Raw genomic sequence first — 17,427 nt, 5'->3', positions numbered from 1 at the left:
CATACGTCAGGATCGGGTTTAGAGAACTAACTGTGTGTATGTTGGATTGTATGTCTGTCTGTCTGTATGTATGTATGTATGTATGTATGTGTGTATGCATGAGTATTATTAGACAGAGTGGCTATAAACTGCTGAATGTGTATTAAGCCATCAATCCCAATATACCTGTTGAGCTCCTGAGCACCCGGGAGTATGACCCTTGAATATCATGGAGTTACCTTTGACCTGACCCTTCGGCGTTAGGTCTGGCGCCAGGCCAGTCCATCAACACCCAGGAGTCACACTGTCATGTTCGAGGGTCGCAGTATCGAACTTAAGGCATCAGATACACACTGCAGCATAATCAGATAACTCGCGTACCATCTGATGTTTTACGTCTTCGCTCGGAGACACGCCGCCCATTGACCTACCCCTTGACCCGCCTCTTGACCAGATATCAAAGTCCTCGTGGCCATTTTCTTCGGATCATCAGACGGTCATTAATGATTTTAGTAAAAATTTCAGTTGTGTCGTTTTATTCTTTCTCATTACCGTTATCTAAAACTCTTCCAGTGCAGTTAATCACTTTCCTTTCTCCTCAATTGATATATGAGGGAGAGAGTATGGGAAACTGTGTATCTGTGTGTGAGGGAGAGTAATGGGAATGTATTTTTATGAGGGGGAGTGAATGGCGGTGGTGCGTGTGAAGGTGAGAGGGAGCGAGGTAAGGTGGGGTGTGTGAGGATGTGAAACTGAAGGTGTGTAGTAGGACAAACTGATTCCAGTTTTAGAAAGCAGCAAAGAAGCAGCTAGGAATACATTTCTGGCGCCAGTCACGATTGATTGTGATATCAAAAACAGATGGAAACGAAGAATTTCAATCATCTCTCTTTAGTTACCAGTAAACTGCTTTGCCAGTACTCATAGAATGAGTTGTGAAATCCATAATCCTACTTAATAATGTTGTGAAATGTTGTAGGTACAGAGTGGAGGGAGGGAAAGATGGCTCATTTTGAAAAGTGGGATGCACTGATTCGTTAAAAGGGACTTAACTGTTGTGAGAAATTATAGAAGTATGAACCCATTCTTGACTTTATGGTGTGACAAACGTTAAGAGAAAAAAAACGTGGTTAATCCCCGGCTGAGACACCAGCTAGGTTGTAACTGTGATTGTTTTCTACTCAACAACATTGCTTACATGTGTCTCTGAAGTTTCAGTCTTTAGCGGTTCCTCAAACTTACAGTTGAATATATCGTACGAGCCGGACGACTTGTAATACAAGTGTGTCAGTCAAACTGGATAGTGCCAATGACGTTGCCAGAGAGGACCGTCTCCCTAGCCATATATGAACACGTTGGTATTCATACATACTAAAATACAACTGCAGTGGTAGAAGCATAACTACAGTGGCTCAGTTTCGGGAGGCTGTATAGTCTCGTCTAGGAACTCCTCTCTCCAAAGGAGTCTCACCTTCTGCTCTGTATAGAACACCACCTCGAGGCTGCAAGAACCCCATAAAAAGGGGTTCACGCGGCGTTGTGATTATAACGATAATTGTCACACTGTATGGGGAGCCATCGCTACCACAGCTCCCGTCAGCAGTGTTAGGGAGAAGGTAGACTCTTTTTTCTAAGGCTTTCCTTTGTGAGCGATTACGTCTTTACTTGGTTGATCGTAGAATACCACCTTGTTATATATATACCGCTGATATACGGGCGTGAGTTTTCCAACGCTGGTAATCGTCAAGAATGATGAATTTGATGTTTCTCTTCTTTCCCAAGAGTTTGGTTTTCAGTGAAAAGGGAATGTGCTGTGTGTGACAGAGGAGGCTGGGTAGGGTGTGAGTGCGGGAAAGTGAGGGAGGGTACGAGGTGCGTGGGAGAGTGATTGAAGGTGGGATGTGTGAGGGAAAGTTAGTAGAGTTCTGGGCCATATACATCTTCACCATGACATGGTAATACGACACATCAGCTTGTCCTGATGTATCTTGCAGCAACCGACCCATGGCTATCCAGTCGCCAGCAACCTCACCTCTCCTCAATCTGAAAAGCTTTTGATCAATACATGAACGTCTTCTTGTTTCGCTTCATTCTCCAGTCTAGTTTAAGGGAACTTGCCTTCGTCGTCCATTCATATATATAAGAAACTACAGGATACATTAATGGATGGACACAGATAGTGAACGAACTCTGGGTAATGCCTGAGGAAGCATGTGGGCCGCACACTGACGGCTGGTCATCAAGATGTGGTCGTCCTGAAGTGGGAGAATAATAGGATGATTGTGTCAGTGTGGCGGTGTTGCTGCTCGCGTTGAGGGGTGGGGTTGTGGGGACTCCAGGAGGTTCGATGAGAAGGTGATGGGGTTCTGGGGGTCCAGGAGGTTGGTTTATGAGGTGATGGGGCTGTAGAGGGTCCAGGAGGGTGGCTGAAGGGATGGTGGGACTTTAGTTAATCTAGGAGGTTGGCTGAGGAGGTGATGGGTCTGAACGGGGTCTAGGAGGTCGGTTGGGGGTGATGGGGTTCTGTGGGTCTAGGTGGTTGGCTGAGGAGGTGATGGGGTTGTAGGGGTTCCAGGTGGTTGGCTGTCGAGGTGATGGGTCAGGGGAGAAGAGGAAAGTTGGTTGAAGGGGGGTGATGGGGCTGTGGTGGTTCCAGATGGGTGGCTGAAGACCTGATGGGGCTCCTGGGAGTTGGACAGGGAGATGATGAGGTTATAGAGATCCTGGAGGCTGGTGGAGGGGGTGATGGGGCTGGAAAGTATTTAAAGCACTCCTCCTCCCATCACTCTGACAGCTCGCGGGTTGAGGAGGAGGGACACGGTTCCTCTCGGACATTTATAACACTATTGTTCCTCTTGATAACAACCAACGGCTAATGGATGCTTGTTAGATTGTGAGGGGAGGTGTTGTGTGTGAGGGATGGAAAGGGGGAAGGGGGTAAGTGTGGCGTGTGAGGGATAGCGAGGGGAAATGTAAAGTGTGAGGAAGGGTGAGAACATCTTTAATATCAAAGGGAGACTAAAGGTAGTCGTGGAGGAAGAAGAGTTAGAGGAGGTATTCTACGAGGGAATGTGAGAGACGTGTGGTGTGATGAGGAGAGTGAGAAGACATACACCGTATGAGGAAAGATGATGAGGGGGGGGAAGTGAGGGTAAATACTCTATAGTGTGTGAGGGAGACTGAAGGGTGAGGTGTGACGCGACAGGAGGGAGGAGAGTGGGGTGTAAGGTAGGGTGGAGGAACGTGTGTTGTACTGAGGTTGGGAGAGAGAAAAGTTTCTCTCTCTCTCTCTCTCTCTCTCTCTCTCTCTCTCTCTCTCTCTCTCTCTCTCTCTCTCTCTCTCTCTCTCTCTCTCTCCCCCCTCTCTCTCTCTCTCTCTCGTGTATGTGTGTGTGTGTGTGTGTGTGTGTGTGTGTGTGTGTGTGTGTGTGTGTGAAGCTAAGTCTTTGTCTTTGAAAATGAGTTGTGTGTACTGAGCAAAGAGAAAAAAGGTAGCGTCATTATTACCACAAACGCTGAAGTATTAGCAAGCTGTATAACAGCCAAATAAGATAAAGATTCTCACTTTTCGTCTGCACATTGAGGAGTGTGTGGAAGGGCAAAGATGGGTATGTTTGATGGTATAGTAACTCCGACGAAGGCGACTAAAAGGGGCGGGAGGGGGGGGGGGTGTCTGGAAATCCTCCCCCTCTCGTTTTCAGCTTTCCAAAAGAAGGAACACAGAAGGTGGCCAAGTAAGGATATTCCCTGAAAGGCTCAGTCTTCTAGTCTTAAGGCCACCTCGCTAACGCGGGAAATGGCGAATAGTATGAAAAAAGAGAGAAAGAGAAAAAATATATATATAAAGATAGATAGATAGATAGATGGAGAGAGAGAGAGAGAGAGAGAGAGAGAGAGAGAGAGAGAGAGAGAGAGAGAGAGAGAGAGAGACGGTAACCTCACAGAAGACAAACTTGTGGGGCCCGTATTGTATACGAGTTCTCGGCGTGGGATCCATATCAAGCTGCCTCTTTGTAATAGAAAGAGGGTGAGAGGGAGGGGGATGGTACTTGTGGTAGCCGGGAAGTGCGTAACTTTGGAATGAGAACGACAGTCGAGAGTTATTGGGTAGAACAGGTTGAGATAATCCACGTGTGCGCGCGCGTGTGTGTGTGTGTGTGTGTGTGTGTGTGTGTGTGTGTGTGTGTGTGTGTGTGTGTGTTTGACTTGCTGCTGGATTAGAACGAAAACGAGAAATCCCACAAAGGATTAGCCGTTGTTTTCGTACACTTGTCCCAGAAAGAAAGTCATGTTTAGAAGAAAAAGGTAAATCATGTAAGTAAAGTATACAAGACAGTGTTGGTCTGAAGAGGCGAAAAAGGTAATTAAATTAGAAAAAAAAGAATGTATCCTGGACACTCAGTGAAGTGTTGGGACATCAGTGTTTCACCTGAGCAGTTAGAGGTTATTCCATTCCACGAGACTGGACAACAGCCCATAGAAAAAGCCTCTATAAAAAGGACATAATGACTATAGTTGGTGAAGAGAAGAATGGAAGTTCTTGTGTTCCACGCCGCATGAAACACCTTGAATGAATGGAAAAGGCAGATCAAGCGGACACCATGATACTTGATGTAAGCTTTGACAGAGGACCTACTGAAGGATGAGAATGGTGCTCTCTACGTGAATCTCGAGCGGCAGTAACGGGAAGCGGCGAAGTCTAGACAAAACTCGCTGTGGGTCTCCAGGAGGATGGACTGCAGAGTAGCGAAGTACGGTCTTGGGTGAAGTGTAAAGACTGACGGAGGGAGTCCAGAGACAGGAGCGAATGACGCCTATGTGTAGTGTGGCAGCGGGTAAACTTATTACACACCAGGACGACGTCAAAAGCAACTGGAAGATGGGAGGATACGTAAGAGCAGGCGCAGACACACCGAGAGCTGAGTGTCAGATGTGACCCGAGTGAGGTGGTGACGACACTGGGCCAGCCGGATGTGGGCGGAGGGAAGAGCTGCGCCTTGAAAAGATTGAGAAACTTGGCAACGAACTTCAGAATATCATTAGATACGTAAGTGGTATTAATGATGGCGGGATCAAACGGGCGCGGGAACTGGCAACGAATGTGTGGAAGAAGAAGAGGAGGAGGAAGAGGAGGAGGAGGAGCAGGAGGAGAACAGAAACCAGGGGAATGCCAGCAACTCAGGTGGGCCAAGGTAGGATTATTGGAGTGAAACAAGCAAGAAGACAGAGATCAGTGATGATAATTAGACTGACCGAGTACCAAACTGAGGCATACGAAGAGTAGGCAAAGAAGGAAGGAAGATACGAGACCTATTGCGGGCAATAAACTTGGAAAGTACGGCCTGGTAGAACGAGAAGAACGGGAAAATACAGTGATAAGAAGAGGACCAGAACTGCAAAAGTTCCTATCAAAACAGAGTACAGTAATCAAGAGGTGATCAGCTAGGAATACAGACTATCACAGACTTAGAGTATATCCTGTAGAGTGCTCACCGTACACCAGATGCTGGACACCACTAGTGGAGGTAGAGGCAATAATCCTGGGGGGAATAATGAAATGAGTGTAGAGAAATCAGGACACGGAACACTGAGGCAGGAAAATCTACTAGTGAGGGAGCAGGGCAGAATGATAACAGGCTCATAGCTTCTTCGCCTCTCTTCCCCAAGATAATTCTAAGCCCTACGTAATTTAGTAATGAATTACATCTGTGAAAGAAAATCACCTGCTGAATAGAAAACATTCAGCGAGTATATGAAAAGTGTCATAAACATATACGAACCTTCGACTTAAGTGGCCGACAACAATAAGTTGATAAGTTTGAACAAGTAAAAATATAAAGACTAATATTTTCACAACGCAATGCATTTTTTTTTAAAGATTTTTGAACGGTGTTATAGTAGTGTCGGATAGTCCGTTTATGGCTTAAAAATGTTGGAGAAATATACGAGTGTCAGAGATATTATATGACACGATCCTGTTGTTTCACTACGAGAGTTTCACTGAAAATAAAAGTGTCTTAACAGCTGCGAATATGATCAGTCGCTGACTCTCCACATTTTCTTCGAGTTACAGTTTTTGATTCATTGAATCCTGGAGATTTTAGCTTCACGACTGACATATTTCTTCAGCAGGGCCAGGTTTCTTTCTTTCTTTCTTTCTTTCTTTCTTTCTTTGCTCTTCTTCAAAATCATAAACTAAGTAGCCATATAGTTGTATGGTAACTTTGTTTCAGAGGTTTGTTGTGTTAAGTACATAGCTACACGATAGTTGTATCAAGTGTGGTACCTGTAACAAGGGCATTATAAGGCCGACTGAAATGTGTTGACGTATCTCATAACTCCGTCTATAATCCTTTAGTGATGCTATAAATGCGCCTGTTGTTGTATGTGCGATAAGTCTATCTTTCTTCTGAACGGTTTCAGAGCGAGAGCTTCTACCAACCTTTCCTTTTCTACCAGTTTCCTGTTCGTCTGTGAGAGATTCTACAGCACCGTAACCGTATAGGACTGACGTAGATCTGGAACAGTTCAAGTTCAGCAACTTTCTCGACACATTTGCTCACCACGTCTTTCTCGTTTGAGGCTTGATATGTCAGCACAAATAGTGGACATTCAGACTGAAGACGGAGGATAAGGTTATTAACCGCCGTTTACCGTCGCACTTCAGCCAACAGATAAGCAAGTATCCTCTGTCAGAAAAGGAATTTAATGACAGTATATAATAACATCGGTTGCAGATGTTTCGTTTAAGGTAATCTGATCATCTGTGTCTGTGAGACAGCCTAGCGTTGAGTCACACGTGCGATCAAATGCCATACGCCACCATGTTCCAGGCAGACTGGATTACACTCTTCATGACATCCATAGATGATGGTGCCAGAACTTCACCTATGTGTTATCAGCATGAAAACAAACGCAACACGAGGCTGGTATCCATGTTATGGGGATATCAGACACATCCAAGCAGAGAAGTAGAAGAGAGAGTCGTTATCTTTGTTTCCAGCTGTGAGGTGTATTTTCAGTGGGAAATACTGGCGGGGTAGGCTAGTGGAAGCTACTACTACTACCTCGTAAAGTGTGTGACGTGCCATCCAACTGAAAGTTAAATTTGTCTACGGAAGCACACACACGTGTACATGATCAACAAAATACGGAAGATTCGAAGGTGTGACAATGTATTCATACGTGACTGTCTAAGAGCATATATATATATATATATATATATATATCCCTGGGGATAGGGGAGAAAGAATACTTCCCACGTATTCCCTGCGTGTCGTAGAAGGCGACTAAAAGGGGAGGGAGCGGGGGGGCTGGAAATCCTCCCCTCTCAATTTTTTTTTTTAATTTTCCAAAAGAAGGAACAGAGAAGGGGGCCAGGTGAGGATATTCCCTCAATGGCCCAGTCCTCTGTTCTTAACGCTACCTCGCTAACGCGGGAAATGGCGAATAGTTTGAAAAAAAAAAAAAAAAAATATATATATATATATATATATATATATATATATATATATATATATATATATATATATATATATATATATATATATATATATATTATCCCTGGGGATAGGGGATTAAGAATACTTCCCACGTATTCCCTGCATGTCGTAGAAGGCGACTAAAAGGGGAGGGAGCGGGGGGCTGGAAATCCTCCCCTCTTGTTTTTTTTTTAATTTTCCAAAAGAAGGAACAGAGGGGGGCCAGGTGAGGATATTCCAAAAAAAGGCCCAGTCCTCTGTTCCTATCGCTACCTCGCTAACGCGGGAAATGGCGAATAGTTAAAAAGAAAAAAGAAAAAAGATATATATATATATATATATATATATATATATATATATATATATATATATATATATATATATATATGTAAAATGCCAAGAGAGGAGAGTGTGATATAACTGACTTGCTGCATAATGCGTACTGGTGATGCCTACTTACATGTGATTATCCCGCAGGCCACCAACATCTGGCTGCAGAGTAACATACTAACGCAGTGTTCTTTCACTATATACTAAACTGTGGTTGTGGGGAAGTACATGAACATATGACTGTTTGGCTGTGGATGCGCATGCTGGAGTGTGACTGTATGGTAACAAAAAAGACTGGCGAGTGTGTGAAGGCATCCTCAAATGTGACTGTCTGGCAGCCTAGTAACTTGTGATTGAGGGGAAAACATATTAACTTATGACTGGTTGCATGCCGCCTTACTGATCTGTGGGTATAGCAGCAGCATACTGACCCATGGATGTAGGGAGCAGCATACTGACCTATGGATGTAGGGGCAGCATACTGACCCGTGGATGTGGGGGCAGCATACTTACATGGGTGTGCAAGGGGCAGCATACTGACTCGTGGGTTAGGGGCAGCATACTCACGTGGGACTGCCCGGCTGGGTCGAGGATCTCCAGCGCCAAGGTCTCGCCGTCCACGGCCGCCGTGTGCGGGTAGACCCGCTCCAGGCACGGGTCGTACTCCCCGATGTAGCGACGCGTGATGTACCGCACCACCAGCGCTGACGGAGGGAGGACACACAGGCAGATTAGTCTGGGGTGACGCTGGGAGGTGACATTCATGGTCAGAGATTTCCCTGCCATAGATAATACATAGAATATACATGTATCACGTGAGGTACATGGCATTTGGCCTAGTGAGGTGAGCCACCAGGTGAACGTGGCCAGGAAAGCATTCCACACACATGAAATATTTCGTAATGTGGCGACAAAGGATATCTGTATTGACTTATGATGATTCTAGATTATTACCAGCGGTGCCAGACTTGAGTTAGCAAAGATAATAGAAGGATTAGTGAAGGTATAAGATCCTTATTGTAAAGAATCTCTGCAAATCTGTGTTCAATTAAGAATGAGTATTTACTGAGAACACATTGAGATATGTTTTAGTTTCAGATGTTAAAAGCTCCGTTCTTGGACAGAATTCCTTATCATCGTTAGGCTCGGAATGAGAAAAAGAAGAAATGAAGGGAGAGAGAAGGTGAGGAGGGGGGGGGGGGGACGAAACAAGGAAAATATAATGGGTGAGGAAGATTGTGTGGGGAAGAGGCAAAAGTAAGAGAGCAGGTATGTGGTGTGTGTTGAGAAAAGTCAGAAAGTGTAACCGGTTAGTATGGTTTTTAACGAGGTTTTAACGGAATTTTCCTTTTTGTTTTTCCTTGGAGGCTCCAGTCGCGGACAGAAATTACACATCAAAGCCGGACCTTAATTGAAGTATAGAGAGATTAATGAAAGCCTAAAAGACAAGGGAAAGTATCTACGAATTTTGGAAGACGTAAAAAACCTGTCTTTTAATGTGAAAGATATGAGTGAGTAGAGAGTTCCAAAGCGTGGTCTAGCTATTGGTGGGGGCACGCAAGCAGCCAGCTCTCGGAAGCATATAACAAAGTAATACCTATAGAAGAGGGAAAGTGAACCAACATTGCTGCGTAGAGCAAGGGGGTCAAGTCTGGAAGTTAGCCTGGAAGAATTTATGAGTTGTACCGCTTTCGACTTCGACTCGACTCTGTCAAGTAAGGATACAGAGCTAGAACCAACCCAGATATGAAAGCAGTACTCCATACAAGGACGAATCAATCTCTTGTATAAATGGAGCAGCTGGTCAAAAGAAGAAGAAAAAGGAGAAAAATAATGGACATCTAAAAATGACACCCAGTTTTTTGAAGCAAACTTAGCTATTCCCGTAATGTGGGGTTTCCAAGAGAGAGTGGATGTTAAAGTAATATGAAGTATGTTCATTGACTCATGAGGTTAAATTACAGAACCGTCAAAAGAGAGACGAAAATTGTGAGGAATTTTTTGACAGAGAGATGGGCAGGGACTGGGTCCTGTCTAACACTTGAGTTTATTGAGGAAGTTGTGTGGAGACGAGTTGCAGATCGAGTGAGGGAAAAAGGGGCAGAATTGAAGGATGTGGAGGAATGCAGTGTTGATTCGTCAACGCGTGAGTCATTTCTAGAAGAAATGACATTGTTGATAAAGGAGAAAAAAATGTAGAAGACATTACAGAACGTTGAGGGACACCGCTGTGCATGGAGAAAGGGAAAGAGGCTGACCCATCAACATCCACAGCCAGATAGGAAGCTAGATATCACTTCAACACGGCAAAGTTAGGACGGTTATATATCCCTGGTACATTCACTAGTGTCAATATGGCGGCATTCGAAATTTGCAGGCTCGTGGATCATTGTGTTATACTGACGCAAACCCATTAGTCATGAACCTTTGAAAGGAGCTGTAGAACTCAGAGCTGACGAAACAGGTCATAACATTGCTACTCAGTGCTGTAACCTCAAGAGATATGGTTGCAACAGAAGCGCATCCCGACGACCATATTACAGATTGTAGACAGGCCAGAAGCTAGAGGACGCTCAGTCCGGGTGAATCAAAACTAGGAGATCCTGTGCAAAAAGTGGAGAGGTCTGATCTTACCATGCGGTTTGGAGACTTTCCAGGTGAAGCTCTCAAACACACGGACTTGTCCTCTCTCTCTGAGGTCACTTCCATAGGAGTACCGCTCACGAAGACATGCGATATAAACGAGGTAGATGATTCAACCAAAAATGGTTCACGTCGAGACACTGAAGTAAAGTTTTGAGATGGTAATTCTTGTATTTCACAGTAGACGGCTGAGTTTATTTTTGTCGGCTGAGACAGTCGCCACTTGTAATGTACATTTGAAGAAGAAATTTGAGGTATATGGCATATAATGAACGACGTTCGTGAGGGGGCGTTCTGGATCTATCAACTGAATGGTAAAGGAGGTCCACTCGCGGCATTTTGAATGACACACGTTGAAATGACCGAGGTCCTGCTTTGGCTACTCCCTGCTAACACAGAGGGTGACTGGCATCACCGTCTATGTTGTATGCGAGACGTGATCCTTTGTTGCTTCATGCTGGCCAAAACGAACCATACGGGATAACTTTCCGTATACGACGCCCAGCTGATACGGTTCAAGATGGCTTCGTCCAGACGAACCCGACCGTTTTAAACGAATGGATTCGCTTCTCATCACAGGCACACAATTTCCCTCAGTAGAACAGCTGAGGATCAAACCACTGAGGAAACAGGAAACAAAGACAGAGAAACCGCTGGAGGAACGTGTGGCTCTACTCTCAAACAAGGTACTGTGTCCTGCTGTAATCTGACAGCTGACCATGGAGAGCAGCAGCTCTCTGGAGGGGGTTGCGGGTGTCAGTCATCCACACACCTTGATGGGCCTCGCATATGGAGATATAAGTCTGACAGTGACCCTCTGGTTTGATCTGCAGGAGAACAGTCATTGGATGAAAGTGAACAGTTCCAGTGGGACAGTTGGCACTTATCCGAGGTTTGCTTTGACCTCTGCTGACAGCACGATGGATGGAGGATGAATCTAACTAAATCTTTCCAAGATCAGAGGATGAAGAGGAGTGAACGTCTTTACGACGATTTAAAGGTTGACCTGAATTTTTTAAGTAACAGTGACACATAACGAAATGGAACGAACATTGACATGACGAGTGTTGACCAAGGGTTGCTTGGGAACATGGTTCTCATTGCTGGGAACAGGATGCGAGAGATACAGACGATATTTTTCATCCTCTTGGTTCTTTACCTTAGCGCTGGTAAATGCTGATGGCATATTGAGAGGACATACTTGAAAACCAAAGTGTCACCTGCACACGACACCCGCTTCCCCCCTCACCCATATGCTACAATGATCTGTGTCACAGGAATCATTCAGAATCCACAGGTGAGTATCGAACTTTTCACGAGGCCTCGACCACGCTCGTGCACAGATGCTTCGTATTGGCTAAGGACGTGACAGAAGTGATGTGGTATCTGAAGAATAGCAAGAGTACTCACTGAAGTCTGCGGAAAGTGTGAGCCGTGGTTCAGAACACAGTGTGACTTCTGGCCACACAATATGAGAACAAGAAAAGGCTAACAAAGAATCTTGCAGAGAGCTGATAATGGTCAGATAAGGGAGACAAAACCAAATCAGAAAATTCTGCTGGTTACGTGTGGTGAGCAGCTGGTCAAGCATACGCAGGATGATGGGGTGATCATCTGGTCAATCATACGCAGGATGATGGGGTGATCATCTGGTCAATCATACGCAGGATGATGGGGTATAACCCAAATGATTGGCAAAAGTTTGATTTTGCATCATGGTCCAGTCAAATGGAAGCTTGTTCACGTCAGCTGCTGCATGTGAAGGATGCCACATAGAGCTAATCAGTTATGTATGTCACGTCACGGCCTGAGAATGAACATCAGTAACAAAATCTCCACCTGACGCGGCACTAAGACTCGTGTGGGACTTAGTATAATGTGTCCACTGTATTACTGGGCCTTCATGATACCAGTGGCCGGCTGTGATGAGGTAAGTGCCGTGATCGGGCTAGGAAAGGTGAAATTCCTGAAAATTTCCCCACGAGACTGAAAGAACGCCAGCCTCCCCCGCTTCAGCTGTAACAGCGGCCTCGCTGGGCGGCATCAAGGCAGGATAGTCTCTGGCAGATGGTAACGGTGATTGTCGATGAATTCATGTGATGCATCACTGAAGACGTGGCTAACATAGGGAAGGGAGGGATTTTGTCCTCGCTCCTCACCTCCTTCGGTTTTCTATACCATTGAGAATTGTAATGTTGGAGCTTGATAAGGTAGCAAGTCTTTCTAGCGTATTTCTTATCTATTTATTTCTACGGAGGGACTTGTAGTGGTTAGTGATGTTGAAGAACCTTGTTGCTGCATTAGATTTTTCACTGGTAGTGTGGTCCAGGGCACCTCACCCCTGCACCTCAGGTTCCTCGTGGAGAGAAGAGAGACAGGCATTCTAGATGGTGCTGACGTAATCATTCAGTTCAGTTCCGACGTCATCTACGTCAAGCACTTCAATCCAGGGGTAAAGAACTGTCCACAATGACGTATTGCAGAGTCGATATCCGGCCCTGTAGGTCTTCACGTTCGTTGTGAGAACGGAGAAGCCAGAGAAATTTAACGTTAAAAGTTTCGTTGTGTACTTGGACCAGCAGGGTGGCATTGGCTCGGGTGGTGGTCAGCCACATCGGTCAGAGTACTGACCGTATGTAGGAGAGTCCACGACCGACCGACGCTAACACCAGCAGCTGCTCCCGGCCACCAGTGGTGTCACCCCTCATCAAAACCCGCCCACCACACCAGCTTGGCACAGAGCTCACCTAACTTGTTGACGTGTCTCCTTAACTCTGAACAACAGAACGTTGCTGCCGTTGCTAGAGTGAGGAGTGTGGATTTGATTCGCACGTGTGAGTATATTCAAGTGAACCTGTATCCTGCAGACCTGACGGTGGCTGACGCGTTCCCAAGGAGGAGATGCAGTCAACAGTGGCCAGATCACTGCCGCCAACTGTTCCGTCAAACGCTAGGAGAAGAAAATCTTCTTCCTCCTCTCATCCTCCATATGGCTTAACCAAAGCAACCTCCTTTCTGATTTACGTACATTTTTTTTTTTATCTTTTCTCCCTTTACCAATTTCTTTAGTTGTATTTCTCTCCTCTATTCCTTCTCTCTTTTTTTTTTTCTTCCAGTCCCCATCTTCTCTGCCACCTCCTTCATTCCCATAAACATGCGCGGGCGTACACACACACACACACACACACACACACACACACACACACACACACACACACACACACCAGTCATCATCAAGTCCCATAAAACATCTGGTTCCTGGCCTCAAGCAGGCTCGCCGTCTTCTTTTTCCTTGTGTATCTCTGCATCTGGTAATAAGACACACCACCCGCAGCAAAACACTTAATCAAAAAGAACTGCGATACGATACATGATAGGAAAACTACATCAGGTTAAACACAATGATTTCAGACGAAGTGAGAAACTAGTTGGGTCCAGCAGTCGGGCAGGTGAGGTAGCGAGCAATGTTGTCAAGTATGGGAGGCGCAGAGCCGTCAGGTACGCTGGTCCTGCAACTCGACGGGTAAGGTAGCGAGCGAGCGAGGGTGTTCAGCGAGGTAGGTATTGAGCCGTTCGGTACGACGGTGTTCGAGGACCATGGTAGTCCTGCCAGCGTGGGAGGGTGCACACAGTGGGTGCCGGAGCTTCATGTGAACATACGTCAGCTTTATGGGTGTGAATAACCGACCGGGTCCGTGGGGGCAGAGTGAGGGAGTTTATTGCTCCGATCATCAGTTGTGACGTAAAGCACACACTCGCTTTGTTAACAGTCATATACACATGTTGATATACTAACATACAACACACTCGCTTTGTTAACAGTCATATACATATGTTGATATACTAACGTACAGAGAAACACAGACATGTACACATTCGTGCAAGGTATGGGATCCCTCGTGAGTAAAACTCCCTCCCCATACAGTACAAATAGGGAATTGGAAATGAGTCATGACGCACACAAAAACACTTGTAAATACATACAAATAGTAAATCACATGTTTGCACGCACATACACACATCTGTGCAGGCCAAAACTACACAGTTAAACCTGAATGCGTCAGTGGAAAATTAACTACACAGTCCTCACTGTACAGGCCAAAATGTTGGCTTACACCATATCTATGATGTAATGTAAGGGGTATTAAGATGGAGACGCCCATACAGTTGAAAAGATGTGGTTTACATTCAGGCACAGAATGATTCTCCCGAGGGAAACACATCTCAGGAAAAATAAAAATTATTTGAAGGAAATGCTAGGTTCGATGATGAAAGAATTCAATGGTTTGATTAGCTTTATAAAAAATGCGTCCAGGAATTTTAAAGTCAGTGGAAATCCTCAGGATGATGGAATGTATATAGGATTACAGAGAGACTGTAGATACAAATTAAGAATTGATAGAAGGAAAATTGAAAAGAGAGTTTCTCACAGTATGGAGACTTCTAAGGAACTAATTGAATATGCACAGTTTCATTGTTCGGTATGTAAGACTGTCAAATATCCTACGGGTAAACGTATTTTCATGGACGGGAAATATGAGACACTGGATCCCTTACGTTATGGATTCCTGGGATCCATAACTCTTATGATGTACGCCAGTGATCTGGAGACAGACATCATAAATTTCTGACGACTCGTATGATTCAACCTGAGGGAGAGAGAGAGAGAGAGAGAGAGAGAGAGAGAGAGAGAGAGAGAGAGAGAGAGAGAGAGAGAGAGGCTTGGAAAATATTAAAACATGAAGTAAATGCATATTGAAGTAAATTCATATTACACATCATATTTACATTTTCCCTTCCTGAGCAGAGGTAATTGCTGATAATTATTGTTTCTACAAAATGATTTAACTCTATTTTGAAGGTAATCATATAGTCTTCCCCTTGTCATTGTTATATCTTTTTACAGCTGAAAGATAATATTATTTCATGCCATTATCTCTGAGCACTGTATATATATATATATATATATATATATATATATATAACGTACGTGATGCCCTTCAACAGTAAGGATTCGAACCCGGGACCTTTTGCGTTGTAGTCTGGAACGCTACCCGCTCGGCTGTGATCGCCCCTAATGGGGAAATGACTCTTCGTTTACTGGTAATCGAATATCCTATCGTCTCGCATCCATGAGCATCGCCACCCCTTGCGTTAGCGAGGTAGCGCCAGGAAACAGACGGAAGATGTATATTGTTAAACTATAGTCCTTCACCAATGACCTTTGTTATTGGCGCTGCAGATGATTCTGATTAATCAGTCAATCTCTTCGGCGGCAACACAAGTATTCCAAAGTTTTCGACATGACAATGATGATCTGGAATGGCACAAAATGCAAGTATTTCATTTCCCAGTAGATGATGAAATACTCCGAAATTGAAGTTAGATCAGTGATTGTATTTTTCTGTGACACTTCTTTGTTATCATGATCTATCTATACCACATGTTGCTCACTATATGGTGCTCATCAGTTACTATTTTCCTGAAGGCTGGTGTGCCGGAGGGAGTGCTGGGTGTGTAGGTGAGGAGGAGCCCTCTCTTGTACTGTCTTGTCTCCATCTCTATAAATTGGGAAGGTGTGATCACATTACAGTCCCCTAGCGGATATCCTCGTGATACATCATCATGTTATCTCTCCCTCCCATGTACTCCGTCTGCTTCTCGACCCTTGTCTCCCCTCCCAGCACCCGTCACAATACGTCTATCTAAAAATATCATCAAACTAGGTATTGAGAAAAGAAGGTAAAAATCTAGTTTTACGCGAGACAGAAATTTTGAGTAATTTCCCAAGAGAGGCGTCAGGTGTCTGATGGAGTGATCTCAAGGGCGGGATATCTTTCTTATTTTTTCCCCTCCAGTCGTGAATAACCGAACGAAACGCTGTCACCACCTCCACCACTAGTACCTCCACCACCACTGCCACCACCACTATCTCCACCAGTACCTCCACCACCAATGCCCACACCTCCGCTGCCACCGCCACTGGTACCTCCATCACCACAGCCACCACCAGTACTTTCACCACCACTACCACCACCACTAGTATCTCCATCGCCGCTGCCACCACCACCATCACCACCACCACCTTATAGCCAAGTCAGAGGAAGATTGCATAAATATTCCAGGTGATGTAGACCAAGTGTTGATGTGGTCAGAGACCTGACGCACGAACTTCAGTGCAGAGAGGTAGTAGTGCACTGTGGCTGTGAAAACATTAATCACAGATGCTCGACAAACCACTATTAAAAGTGAAAGGAGAAAAGTAACTTAGAGCCATGATCAGTGTTGACTTAAGATACGGAAAATATTGCCTAGCTTTACATAATGAAGCCAAGATGAAGCTAGGCTTCATAGCTAGGATTACGTGGGCTGCTTTGCTTAAATTGTAAACTGTAAAACGAGGGATGCAATACTCTTCATAATGCCTTGGTCATGTCTTATTTGATATATGCTTCAATTTTGGACACCAAACATGATTAAACGACAAAGAAGCCCAAAAAATGCGAGTTCAGAGAAAAGCATCAAAACTAATTCCGTCACTCAGATTATAAGGCTTCTTAAGAAAGACTCGCTGACCTAAAACCATTCTATTCTCTCAGAAAAGACAAGGAGATCTAATGGAAAACTTAAGAGGACTAAATACCTTCGCCAGCATATCCAAAGTAATTGCAAAGTAAAGCAATTGGTGAGTGTTCTTCGGTCGGTGAATACGCACGTGCGTGGGATTGTTCAATCCTCTGCCCCCACATCCTCAAGGGATGAGCAGTTCGTGCAGTCTGTACACGCACGCACGTGCAGGAGCCCTGACGTTTGCACCCGCAGGCTGGCCCGTCTGTACACGCGCGTGCAAGAGGTAAGCCATCTGTTCCTTTTGGAGGATGATCCCTACGAGACGTGGACACTGGCGAGGACGGCTGTTCACGTGGAAGAGACATTCATCTTCAGGATCACTGTGCCCCCTCGAGCGTGAGCCCATCTCCCGCATCACTGTACC

The 17,427-nt window shown here is 45.0% G+C and overlaps 1 protein-coding gene and 1 long non-coding RNA gene across 3 annotated transcripts in view; one reads left to right on the top strand and one right to left on the bottom strand.

Moving 5' to 3' along the window:
- Nucleotides 1-17,427, top strand: part of LOC139764552 (uncharacterized) — a 482,407-nt gene that overhangs the window by 286,838 nt on the left and 178,142 nt on the right. The window lies entirely within an intron of this gene.
- Nucleotides 1-17,427, bottom strand: part of LOC139766757 (ras-related and estrogen-regulated growth inhibitor-like) — a 156,288-nt gene that overhangs the window by 41,572 nt on the left and 97,289 nt on the right. For both annotated transcript variants that reach the window (XM_071695680.1, XM_071695688.1), the window contains exon 3: nt 8,358-8,494. In XM_071695680.1, coding sequence (XP_071551781.1) covers nt 8,358-8,494 — 137 coding nt within the window. The remainder of the gene's footprint in view (nt 1-8,357; nt 8,495-17,427) is intronic.

This window comes from Panulirus ornatus, chromosome 4 (assembly GCF_036320965.1).
Source record: "Panulirus ornatus isolate Po-2019 chromosome 4, ASM3632096v1, whole genome shotgun sequence".
NCBI classification, from domain to species: domain Eukaryota; kingdom Metazoa; phylum Arthropoda; class Malacostraca; order Decapoda; family Palinuridae; genus Panulirus; species Panulirus ornatus.
Note: the sequence above shows the minus strand (reverse complement) of the source record. Positions and strands in the feature narration are given on the sequence as shown.